The sequence below is a fragment of the Bicyclus anynana genome, chromosome 3, assembly GCF_947172395.1.
Source record: "Bicyclus anynana chromosome 3, ilBicAnyn1.1, whole genome shotgun sequence".
NCBI classification, from domain to species: Eukaryota; Metazoa; Arthropoda; class Insecta; order Lepidoptera; family Nymphalidae; genus Bicyclus; species Bicyclus anynana.
The window spans coordinates 5,208,288-5,221,314 of record NC_069085.1 but is presented as its reverse complement, the minus strand read 5'-3'; the positions used below and the strand labels follow the sequence as shown (position 1 = coordinate 5,221,314).

The 13,027-nt window shown below is 36.0% G+C and overlaps 2 protein-coding genes across 2 annotated transcripts; one reads left to right on the top strand and one right to left on the bottom strand.

The window, feature by feature from the left end:
• Positions 1 to 71: 71 nt before the first annotated feature.
• On the top strand, positions 72 to 2,724 carry LOC112048293 (probable alpha-aspartyl dipeptidase). The gene is made up of 3 exons (XM_024085781.2): positions 72 to 759; positions 1,453 to 2,016; positions 2,630 to 2,724. Exons 1-3 carry the CDS (start codon positions 551 to 553, stop codon positions 2,703 to 2,705), a joined length of 849 nt encoding a protein of 282 aa, XP_023941549.2. The 5' UTR covers positions 72 to 550; the 3' UTR covers positions 2,706 to 2,724.
• Positions 2,725 to 4,432: 1,708 nt separating this feature from the next.
• Positions 4,433 to 13,027, bottom strand: LOC112048283 (zinc finger CCCH domain-containing protein 13). Its single transcript, XM_024085762.2, has 9 exons — positions 12,232 to 13,027; positions 8,354 to 9,609; positions 8,117 to 8,280; positions 7,763 to 7,844; positions 7,460 to 7,671; positions 7,285 to 7,380; positions 7,034 to 7,151; positions 6,350 to 6,669; positions 4,433 to 5,941 (listed from the first exon to the last, which is right to left on the bottom strand). The coding sequence occupies exons 1-9, from the start codon at positions 12,783 to 12,785 to the stop codon at positions 5,726 to 5,728; spliced, it is 3,018 nt and encodes a 1,005-aa protein (XP_023941530.2). The 5' UTR covers positions 12,786 to 13,027; the 3' UTR covers positions 4,433 to 5,725.

Sequence of the window (13,027 nt, the reverse complement as noted above, 5' to 3'; positions counted from 1 at the left end):
CGGGTTGTATACGTGTATCGTCTATCTAAAGATTTAAGCATCACCTCTTGCTAGAGGTGATGCTTATATCTTTGGATAGCTAAGATTTGAATAGTTAAGCTGCTGCTTAGCTAGCTAAAATATTAAAATAAAAATTATAAAAAAATATTTTCGTAATTTGGCACTGTTTATTAATAATCTGTGACTGTGTTTTATGCCATTTTTGACATTGACAAGTTGACAGATTTGGAATTTGTTATTGTTTACATTTTACATGGTCTAAAAATAAAAACAGATATTTTAGTTGCAAGTAATTTTGTCTTTTACACCTCATTAACATTATAAAGCCTTTTTTAATTCATGCCCCCTTTTATCTAAGTGTTTAATGAATTGTTGCTCTATTTGAGTTTAAAATTATTTATAGGTATTTTCATTTAGGTTCATCCTCGGTCACAAGATTAGATCTTTCTTATTGATTGCTTATCAATGTAAATTATACTTAGATAAAAATCTATAAGAATTTAAATCGTCTAAGTTTCCAACGTGGTAGCAATAAAGACATAAAATACATATGTGGTACAATTTTTCCGTCAGATTCGCTTATCTTGAATTGCGTTATTGCAAATTGTCCAGTGCGTTCTACAACAGCCACGTTACAATAAATAGAAATTGCAGTACAATGAAATCTTACCCTCAGGCTCTACTGTTGTCTTCGTCTAATTGCCATGGTTATTCATTACTGGAGTTTGCAAAACATGAAATCTGCTTATTTTTAGAAAAGTAAGTTTCTTTTAATATACTTATGTAATATTCATTTATTGACCTTTCTTGATAATGATAGGTCTCCTATTTGCAACCCAGAGGCACTGCTAATACATTGCCACCCTTTATGGAATTAACTGACCCATAAGTCATATATTAAACCCAAATATTATAATTATTAGGAACAACCATAGCAGGAATGATGGTTCTTGAATCAAATAATATTGTGACAATCACTTTAATTTAGCAATTACAGTAATAAATCATCACCAATAACAGACCACCAATAAAGAGATAAATACAGGCGAATCAGTATTGTTATGTTTGGAAGTCCCTACAAAAAGCCTATGTCCTGCAGTGGATGCCCATCGGCTAATATGATGATTATGAAGATGAATGACTCTTTACACTTGAAACATGTGCCTTTGATTTCGTGGCAAACTCTTTCATTCACCCGCTTCAGGATATTTGGGTTATGATCAGATATAACACCACATTCATAAACTCAACATCATATTTTATATAATTATACAATTATTCAGTAATAAATAAAAAAAATATATATTAGTGCATCATCATATCAATATAAAATATACTTCTACATTGAAAATTTCACCCATAGTCACACCATTAAAAATACAGTGATACTGATTGGCAGGAGGTAAATAAAACCTCTTAAGACATACTTAAATGGATAAAATGAATTTTCAGGCACAATGTTTCTGAACTGGTATTCATACCATATGCTCAAAAGAACCATGATGACTACACTAAGAAGATTAGAGATGCAATAAATCCATGGGGCTTCTCAGTGGTAGGCCTCCATACATACCCTGATCCAGTCAATGCTATAAACTCAGCAAAAGCAATATTTGTTGGTGGAGGAAATACATTCTTGCTGTTAAAAACTTTGTATGATAATAAGCTGGTCCATTTGATAAGAGAAAGGGTTAATAGTGGGAACTTGGTGTATATTGGCAGTAGTGCAGGAACTAATGTTGCAACAAAAAGTATACACACAACTAATGATATGCCAATAATTTATCCTCCATCATTTGAAGCTATTGGCATTGTGCCCTTCAATATAAACCCTCATTATATTGACAAAGTTGAGTCTGAAACGCACAAGGGTGAAACTAGAGACCAACGTATACAGGAGTATATGGAGATGGCACATGCAAACCCAGTGCTTGGTCTGAGAGAGGGCTGTATCTTGCATGTCAATGGTGATTCTCTAATCTTGAAAGGAGTTGCTGGTTCTGTACTCTTTAAAGCGTATGTACAATTTTTTCTTCATAAGTTTCAGCCAAAGAATGGACATGGGCCTCTTGCAATGACTTCTTAGCACCAGTCTTGAGCCATTTGCATCTTAAAGCTCTCTCTTATGTGCTTTATGTCACCGGTCCACCTAGTGAGCGGTCAACCAACATTGCCAATTCTGGTGAAGTGTTGCCGTTCCAATACCTTGAGATCCCATGTTTTATTATGTTAATTCAACTTTAATTTAAATAATTGGAGGTAATTGTCTGCACTAGTGGTAAAAGAATTTTCAAAATTGGTTCAGTATCTCCAGAGAATACCACAAAACCTCTTTAAAATATTAGTATAGATGTACATGATAGCTACTAACTACATTAAAGATTTCACTGTAGCATGTGTAGAGTGTAGGTAAACTGACAGATGAAACTGTGTAGAGTCCTGTTCATAAAAAGTCCCTCGGTTAAACATTAACTAAAATTGACAGCACCATTACCAAATGACAATGAGCGCCATTAGGACATTAGCATCGTGTCTGGGGGACTTCTTTTATGAAAAGGACTCATTGAAGGTACTAATAGTAGGGATTAGAAATGTGTCATATAACTGACCTTTACTCCTTTCTTTTCAGTGGTAACAAGAAAGAAGAGTATCCAGTTGGAGCAGATATATCATTTTTGCTGAACTATGTTAAAGAGACTTGTTAAGTCATGTTTTATCTTTAAGTACTTCATTTTGAAGATAAAACAAAAGACTACTAAAACCAATTTAAAATTGACTCCTATTGAGACTCCTAGCATTTCATGACACATTTTCTTCACAGGAGTTATGAACTTATTTTTTATTGACTCACTAAAATATTATGATTATATGGTATGATTCTCAATAGAAGCTAATTTAAAATTGGATCTAGTCAAGCTAAAATACTATCATATCAGGGTTAAAATATTATAGTACACTAGCAGACTCGCTCAAGCTTCGCTTTGACTTATTAATTTATGTATTTGCACTTCTTCCCTATCCCTACCTTACACTACCATACTCCTACCCCTACCCTACCTCTACTCTACCCCTACCCTACCCTACCACTACCCTACCCCTACCCTATCCCTATACCATAAACCTACCCTACCACTACCCTACCCTACCCCTACCCTACCGCTACCCTACCCCTACCCTATCCCTATACCATACCCCTACCCTACCACTACCCTATCCTAGGATTTAGGGGTTTGAAAAATAGATGTTGGCCGATTCTCAGACCTACTGAATATGCACAAAAAATTTCATCAAAATCGGTCGAGCCGTTTCGGAGGAGTTCAAGTTCGAACACCGCGACACGAGAATTTTATATATTAGATAAAGTTGTTTACACGATGTACCTATTAAGTATTTAAAATAATAAAAGTTTATTATTAACAATAAGTTTTATTATGGAAACTTATTTACTTTTTAAAAGAACTAGTGAAAAGCCGCGATTTCGTCCACGTGAAATTCAATCTTGAATGTCGCCCGGGAATGAGGAATTTTTCGGAATAAACAGCCTAAGTATAAGGTATAAGTTGTAACCTCCCAGATCTTCCTGTGAAAGTCCCATTAAAACGGTTAAGTCGTTCCAAAGCCAGACTGACAGATGAAACATTTAAACAAGCTTGTTTGTGTTGATAACGTGTAAATACTTGACTAAACATTTGGTAAATCAGTATTTTGATTGCCTACTGAAATCTGACAAGTAGGTACTATATTCAATCTTTAACAATCCATATTCGGCTCACGTTTGAGCACGAGTCTCCTCTCAGAATGAGAGGGTTAGGCTAATAGTTCACCACGGTGGGCCAATGCGGATTGGCATTGGCACACTTCAGCTTCATACACGAAGAGAATTAAAAAAAAATACCAATCAACTTAAGAACCTCCTCGTTTTTGAAGTCGGTTAAAAATTCTCAGGTATGGTTTTCTCACGATTTTTTTCCTTCACCGCTTTGAGACACGTGATATTTAAGTTAAGAGGTGCATGCCCCGAGCCGGATTCGAACTTACGCCCTCCGAATCGAAGGCAGAGGTCATCACATTGTGTGCACTAATTAAATTATTTTAGTAGAAGTATGTATTATTTCTAGCACAAGCTATTCACTTGCAAATGAAATCATGCTAGCCACTCACCATCCAATAAGTATACGAGCCTGCAGCGCTAACGGCAGGCCATCCGATAAAACGATCAGTTTTCAGCATATCATGCACATCGCGACCACCGCAAGATCAGTTTTATCGCTGTCCTGCCGTTGGCTCTGCAGGCACGTGGGCTAATTGAATGGTGAGTCGCTAGCGTCACAAACCAACATTTATTATCATTTCATTACATATTAGCAGTAAAGAAATTTAAACATAAGTATAAATTACAGATTGTGGGTCTACTTAATTAAACAAAAAAATCTATTCGTTAGCCACTTTATTATCAATTTTTATATTAACATAGAGTTTCTTAAAAGACAATAAAATTTAAAACAAAATATGTAGATACTTATTGTACCTATACATAATAATAATAATAAAATTTGTATCATGAAAAGGTTTATTTTCATAAATTATTAGGAATTAAATTGATTCTCGTGCCTTGTGATAATATTTAGATGCGGTTTTTGTTAAATTCAAACGATTTTCTAGACAGCTACCTAACTTACGCTTTTAAAATAAACATTACTTTGATGATTCTAAAATTAATTGCAGTCACAGATTATATGAAAAAAATTGTGCATCTATACTAACATTGTAAAATGCACATTACTTGTTCACGTCAACTTGAAATATAACACTGAAATTCACTATCTCATACCTACAACTCAGTTCACATACCAGTTTTATCAAACTTTTTTAGTATTCAAATGTAAATAATAACTCAATTTTATGAGCCAAATTATCCTGATTTTGAAGATTTACTCTGCTTGTGATGGCTCTATAAAGCCACGGATTTTAAATAATATTCGATGTCTATTAAACACAAATTCAGTTCTGTTCTGAACACTAATAATTATGTTAATTGTATTCCAAAATTTACACCATCACAATGTCGATACGATAATTCAAAACATGGAATTATTATAAACAAAATATATCGATTCTCTTTCAATTAATTTTGGTTTATAGTCTTTGTCAGGCAGATACGGGCGCTTGCATGAGCCACTAATCATTTGTTTGTTTGTTGTATTCCAAAATGTACAACACAATCTCATGATTTGTCCGTCGTCCGAAGAAAATCATACAATTTTACACCACCACAATGTCAATAATTCAAAACATGAAATTATTATAAACACATTATGTCGATTCTTTTGGAACAAATTTTGGTTTGTGCCACTTGTGTTTGTGTTACCAAAGACTAAGTTTGGTTTATAGTCTTTGTCAGCCAGAGACGGGCGCTTGCATGAGCAAGGCTCGGACGGCGTGGAACAGGGTGGGTTGTGACGCCACCCGGGCCTGTCCCGTGCGCTCGGCCACGGGCAACTGTTCTGAACACTGATCATTATGCCTTGTATTTCAAAATGTCCAACAAAATCTCTTGATTTTTCCGTCGTCAGAAGAAAATCATACTATTTTACACCACCACAATGTGGATCATTCAAAACAAGAAATTATTAGAAACACATTATGTTGATTCTTTTTGAATTAATTTTGGTCTGTGCCACTTGTGTTTGTGTTACCAAAGACTATGCTTGGTTTATAGTCTTTGTCAGCCAGAGACGGGCGCTTGCATGAGCAAGGCTCGGGCGGCGTGGAACAGGGTGGGTTGTGGCGCCACCCGGGCCTGCCCCGTGCGCTCGGCCACAGGCAAGTGGCACAGGTATCTGCGAAGTGCCAGATCCCGCCTCGCGCTCAGTCCCCGCGTGATTTCACACCCAGAACCGAATAAAACTGCGCGTTGACGTTTCCGCTTCTCTGTTGCAACCTATGAAAAAATATTAAATGTTTAATAAGCTAGATGACGCCTTTTTCAAAAGGTCTTAAATTGTTCAATAACTTTCTACTAGTTTGAAAAAACAAATCATATTTTTTTGAGACATGACATTAAAATTTCAATTTTTAATTATTTTTTATTATAACGAGGCAAAATCTGTCAGCCATGATGGCCTATATTTTAACTGTTTCAAAAATAATAGTTTGATATTTAGTACATCAAGTCGCAAAGTAGACGACAGCGTGTTTGACGTTTGGAAAATTTAAAAAAAATACATTAGTTTTAAATTAAGTTTTTTATGAAACTTTAATGATTAATATCGATATATTTCGGACCCTTATTGAATGTACTACAAGAAATTAATATTGCTTATAGTAAATCAATGGCAGTTTAAATTACCTGAATAGCAGCCACTGGATGTAAATCATTGACATCTGTTGGATAATCAGATTTATGTAAATCATCATGTGTGCCGTTGACCAAACTGTTTTTATCACCATCGGCTCCAGTTTTGTCACCTTGCAGGGACTTGGCGTTTTGCTGCAGTATATCTTGGACCGTGTCTTTGCCCGCCATCTCTATGGAGAGGCCGATGCGAGGCAGCACGCGTTCAGGCCGCCAACGGTCTCGTGCGCCTCCTGCAGGAGCGGTTTGCTCGCGCCGGTGGACATCGGCAACAAGACTCGCCCAATCTACACCAAGAGCATCGCCAAGGCCAGCTGAAAGAGTAAAAAAAAAAATATTATTTCATTTGCTTCATCATCATTATCAACCCATATTCAGCTTACTGCTGAGCACAAATCCCTCACAGAATGAGAGGGGTTAGGCCAATAATCCACCACACTGGCTTAATGAGGATTCACACACGTAGACATTTAAGAAAATTCTCAGGTATGCAGGTTTCCTCACGATGTTTTCCTTCGCCGTTTGAGACACGTGATATTTAATTTCTTAAATTGCACATTACTGAAAAGTTGCATGGTGCATTCCTCGGACCGGACATTTCAGTATGTCGACATTGACATTTAATTAAAAGTTTGGGCGACCACTGGACGAAGTAAATACGTAATTTTTATAACGTACCCCGTGTTCGTTCCTCTTCTAATTCGCCATCAGAAATTTCTTCAAAATCTAAATTAGCGACGTCCTCTTCGTCTTTGCCATCTTGAGATTCCTTTTCCTCGCAAGCACCACTTGTGTCCTGAAGAACATAAATATATGGGAGTGTCATTGAATTCGTTTCCAAGTCAAAATACAAGGGTATTGTAAATTGTAATACTAAAGCAGATGACATTTAATTGCGTAGTACAAATGAAAATAAAAAAAATATTTGCCTGTGTGGATTCTTTCTCTGAACCATCTATTTTAGGAATACTTTCTTCATTAGGCTGATCAGTTTGACTGTTTTCATCAATGTTTTGATCTAACATCTGAAAGGGGATCCTCTATTAGTATCTGAAAGTGTTTTACACAATTTAATCTTAACTTAAGTTTATATAATTTACTTACATCTTCTCTTTCCAGAATGTCATCTGGATCATCACTAATCTCACTCAGATCATCAGGGATAGGTTTCTCATCACCATCCTGTTCATCTGTTTGTGCAACTGGGGCAGTTTGAGTTGTAGGGGCTGAATCCTTTGCAGTTTCTGTTTCGTTTCTTGGGGCACGTCTTTTATCGTTACGTCCTTGATCCATTCTACCTCCACGATTGTAATCATCTGTTATTGCCAATTCAAAACATAATGTTACATTTTTTATAGTACCTCTTAATTAGCAATTTAACTGAATTAAGTAGACATCAAATCTTACCATGCATGCGACCGCGATGAGGTCCAGGATGACCACGGTGGTGCCAACCTTCATCTGGTTCTTTGTCACCCCATTCACTCATCTAAAATAAATATTATAATATTTGGTAAAAATACAATATAACATATGTATATGCAATAAAAGCTTTGAAGCATACCAAAATGAGGATATGGGCATCCAAGGAAAATATGGGACAGGATGAGACAGGTATTTTGGGTTCTTTTGCGAGGATCGATAAGTTCATTCCAGTACCAGGAATGGTGAGACCAACTTACCTATGGAAAGATTTTAAAATATTTTATTTGTAATTAGTATTATTAATTAATTATTTCATAATATTGTGAGTCCCAGTACCTGAGGTTCATGTAATGGCCAATGTCGTTCTCGACCCCAATCTGGGCCACGATAGTCGTCATTGTCCCAATCTTTACGAGGATGCATATAACCACGCTCACGATCCATAGAACCCGAGCGTCCTTCCCAGGAATGGTCGCGGTGTGGACGCCGGTCGTCATAACCTAGAACGTTATTTTTGTACAATGTATATAAGATTACAAAATGATACAAAAATTTATTTAACATTAAACTAACCCATTTCTATTCCTCGGGGGTCGCCCATAGCATCCCCATACATCCTATCGTCATCGTCAGGGTATCCTCTAGGTGGTCCAGGCATATCATAACCTGGATCATAATGTCTGTCCCTGCCTTGTAAGTTGTAACTAGGTGAACGATCGCCTTCCCGTGCAACGCCATCATAACGATCATCTAGTCTATCGTAATGATCAATGCCATGACCATGATCATATTGACGTTCCATGGCTACATCAAATTCACTCTGTTCCCTTTCTAAGCTATCCATCCGTTCTCTTTTGATGGGTCTATCTCTTTCAGCTCGGTCTTGTTTACGACCGCCTCTCTCGGACTGCGTGTCTTGACGATCTTTAGAATTAGTTGAGTTTTTATCCGATTCCAATGCCCTATTTGATATAGCTGCTAAAGCAGCTAAGCGTTCTTCTGGTCTCGGCAGCAATCTTTGCATTGGTTTGTTTGGCTTTTCTAAACCTTTGTCACCTCTTCCACTACCTAAACCACGATCGCGACCGCGACGTTTTGAGTCATCTCTTTTACTATCCTTATTTCTATCACGTCCTCTATCTTTTCTATCGTGTCTCTCCTTATCATCATGTTTATCTTTCTTTCTCTCTAGCGATCTATCCTTATGATCACGTCCCCTGTCTCTATCTCTACTGAGAGATCGTTTTCGATGTTTCTCAGTACTGCCATCTCTTCTTACTTGTTTCTTAGGCGAAACTGGCCTGCTTCTTTCTGAGCTATCTTTCTTTCTAGGGTCTTTTGGATGTGATCCATGTTGACGTGGTGACCTAGAGCGACCTTTTTTTGGTGATCGGCTGCGCCTTCCACGATCCCTGTCACGATCCTTTTCTCGGTCTTTATCCTTTAATCGATCTCTATCTTTATCTCTGTCTTTAGCAGTATGCGGCGACACACTTCTATTTCTATCTTTTCTTTGTGGAGACTTGACATGTTTAGAGGCGGTTTTTGAAGATGCACTTTTTGAAGATATTGGAGGTGTGCCACCTGATTTTTTACCAGGTGACAATGATTTCTTACCAATTGCCTTTGAAAGATTTTTCTTTTTGCTTGCTTCATGTTTTTTTAACAACCTACTATCATCTTTCTTTAAGTTAACTTTTTTTGATTCACTTTTATCTCGTTTCATTGAATCAGTCTTTATTAACTTTTTCTTGGAAGGTATATCACATTCTGATGATGAACTGGAGTTCCTTTTCAATTTTCCTTTCTTGGCTCTCCTCTTTGCATCCCTAAAATTATAATTATTAGATAAAGCAGTATTTGATCCCCATAGACTAAGCCATATGGAATGAAATATTAAATTTATAAATGTTTAAGTTAAATAAAATGTAAATTTTGCTTCACTAGTCATGTTGCGTCTTTTCTTATTAGAATTTCAAAATCTATAATTCTAAAAAAATAGACACAAATACTTTTTTTAATTTTGAGAGCTTGAGAGCTCTCAAAATTAAAAATTATATTATACCTCATTGGTCCTTGTTTGTTGATTGGATAATAATCAATGTAGTTTTGGATCACAAGCTCCACGATCCATAGAACATTTTTTACAACTGATTACTATCAAGTTAACTTTTGGTGAGTAGCTTCATCTCGATGAGACAATCAACTTTTTTATTTATAATTTTTTTTTATTATGAGCTGAGTTACCACGAAATAAAAATTTCTAAGCATCAAAACGAGATAATGTACCACACAATTTGTACGACATTGTGGCTGTTGTATAACTATTAATTAAGCGACAGTAAAAAAAACAGCTGGTTAGTACTAGTAGCTGCGTGTGTGAAGTCTGCCATTGGTCCAGCGTGGTGGTCTAACCCTTCTCTTTTAGAGAGAAGCCAGGCTGTGTTTAATAGGACTAGGTGTTACTTTGAGAGTTCATGGTGGATGAATGAACAATTTAGTCAACATTTTCTGAGGATGCTCTAGTTTCAAAATGAAACATATGTAGAAAATTTTTGTAGGATCTAATTCTCAATCATCATTTTATACACCATGAGACAGAATTATGAACAAGCTTATAATATAGTACACAAACAAATGACATAGTTATGGTATACATATATAATAGTATGGTAAGATTTGCAATGTACAACATGCATTTGTCATCAATACTGCTAACATTATTCCATTATTATATGACAGATACCAATAAAAGCACACATTTCTTTTTTAACATTTTATTATTTCTCATAAAACTAGCCGATGCCCGTGACTTCGCCTTCATGGAACCCTGATATCAAAGCAGAATCATCCACCATGTATTGTTTTGTTAACATTTCAAAGGCATTATTAAGGCAGTGTTTTTGATGAAAGCATGGTGGCCCTACCAGGTTGATTGTATTTTTCTGGCATTTTCAACAATTATAATAACAATTATTTTAGGTCTTTATCTATGAAATTGGAGATAAAACGAAAATTTTAAAAAGTAAAAATTTTGGATTTTTTTACTTTAATTATTTATTTAATTTTGCCATTTGGGGTCTGCGACCCGGATGGCAATAAAGTCTAAATTTTGAACAAAGTAAAAATCTGTTCTAAGTTCCAAGTACTGTGTATTACGAAGAGCTTTAACTCTTGTAGTTTTGAGATAGTCTGTTGTGAAGCATGAGCTTGCACATTGTTGAGGAGAAGCAATGAGGAACAGCGATTGATCAGTCTTGGTCGTTGAATTGCATGCATCTCCATCATTGTTTGCATTTCTTGGTAATAGTCAACTGCCATCACTGTAAGAAGCTGTGATGTTCAAGTCCAGCACTAGTGTGCCCAATTACATAATAAATACATGAAACTCACATCTGTCATTTTTTTTAACTCTGTACCCGGTAGTATCCTAAATGAACACACACACTTTATTGTAAAAATATAACATACTCCTTACATAATTAGTAATTATAACTATAACTGAAAATTAAAAATATTTTACTCTTTAGAGTTTCAAAATGAACTGAATTTCCTTCATTTAGAGTTGAAAGTTGTTTATTTTTTACAACTGTTTATTATTATTATCACACAGATATCAAGTAAAATTCTGTCATCATCTATAGGTACATCATCTATACATCATACATCTCAAAATTTATTTCTTTTAAATGATGTATTGTTTTTTTATAAAAATCAAAATATATAAACATCTTATTGTTCTAAGCTTATTAATCAAATTTATTTCTATTAATTTAATAACAAGTTAAGAGCCGTGATAGCCCAGTGGATATGACCTCTGCCTCCGATTCCAGAGGGTGTGGGTTCGAATCCGGTCCGGGGTATGCACCTCCAACTTTTCAGTTGTGTGCATTTTAAGAAATTAAATATCACGTGTCTCAATCGGTGAAGGAAAACATCGTGAAGAAATCTGCATACCAGAGAATTATCTTAATTCTCTGTGTGTGTGAAGTATGCCAATTTGCATTGGGCCAGCGTGGTAGACTATTGGCCTAACCCCTCTCATTCTGAGAGGAGACTCGAGCTCAGCAGTGAGCCGAATATGGGTTGATGACGACGAATAACAAGTTAATTATAATTATTATAATATGTGTCAGCCATGTTGGCATAGCTTTAGTATAGTTTAGTGCATAGCAACAGTACTTTAGTACTAACTAAAGTTTACTATGTGTAACCATTATTAAAGTACATTTTCTTATATAATACAAAAAATAAGCATACATCTTCATACAGAGGTTCTGCAGGCCTCCTTGATCTTTCTATTGCTATAGTAGTAGCTTAAGTATGATTATTTTTTTGAGACATTAATTTGACAGTACTTAGGTCCACCCACTGAGACAAATACTAATGGTTGTAATTGTAATGTTGTAAGCCATTAAAAAAGGCTGTATTTAGTTATAAAAAATGTATACCTGCCAGACGAAGACGATGAACTGCTACCGTCTGAAGATGATGACGACACACTTGATGAACTTGAACTTCTAGATGAAGATGAGGTCGACACTGTTTTCTTTTTGTCTTTCCGCATGTCTTTACCAGAGTCCATTTTCAGTTGCAATTCTAGTTCCCGCTGCAACTGCAGGCGCCTCTTCTCGAGTACGTCTGTGTCCGCATATTCTAAGTCATTCTGGTCCCAGTTGTCGATCTCACCATCGGGACTTCGGCCTGACCTCACAACTACAGTGGAATGCAATCTACTTTTAGGATCATCTTTCAATAAACGTTTCTCAGTGTCTTTGTTCGCTGCTCGCTGTTTCGATGGACTTATCAAGGTATGAGTGGATGCAAATTTGCAACTCTTACCGTAGGCGCAGCTGCCGTGTTGTGCCCACTGCCTGCAATGTTCCGTGGCTTTCTTTCCGCTAGACTTTTTAGTACCGAGACGTTCGAACACACTTGGTCTATTAGAAAGGTCTTTTGTTTTCGGTAACTCGACAGTGATTTTTCTTTTTCCTTGTTTTGACATTATAGTGAAAAAACATTGGTCTCACCTACAGCGTTTATGAAAGAAACACATCTCCTATGGCAAGGAAAAATATTAAACAATGATAACCAAACCCAAATATTTTTATTTCAAACAAACAAACAGTAATGTTGTTAGAGGGTATTTGTTTTAGAGCTTAAAATGTAAATAATTATTAAAAGATTTGTTTGCGCTAAAAATCGATCAAAATGTGCACCACAGACCACAGATTAATAGAAAGCACA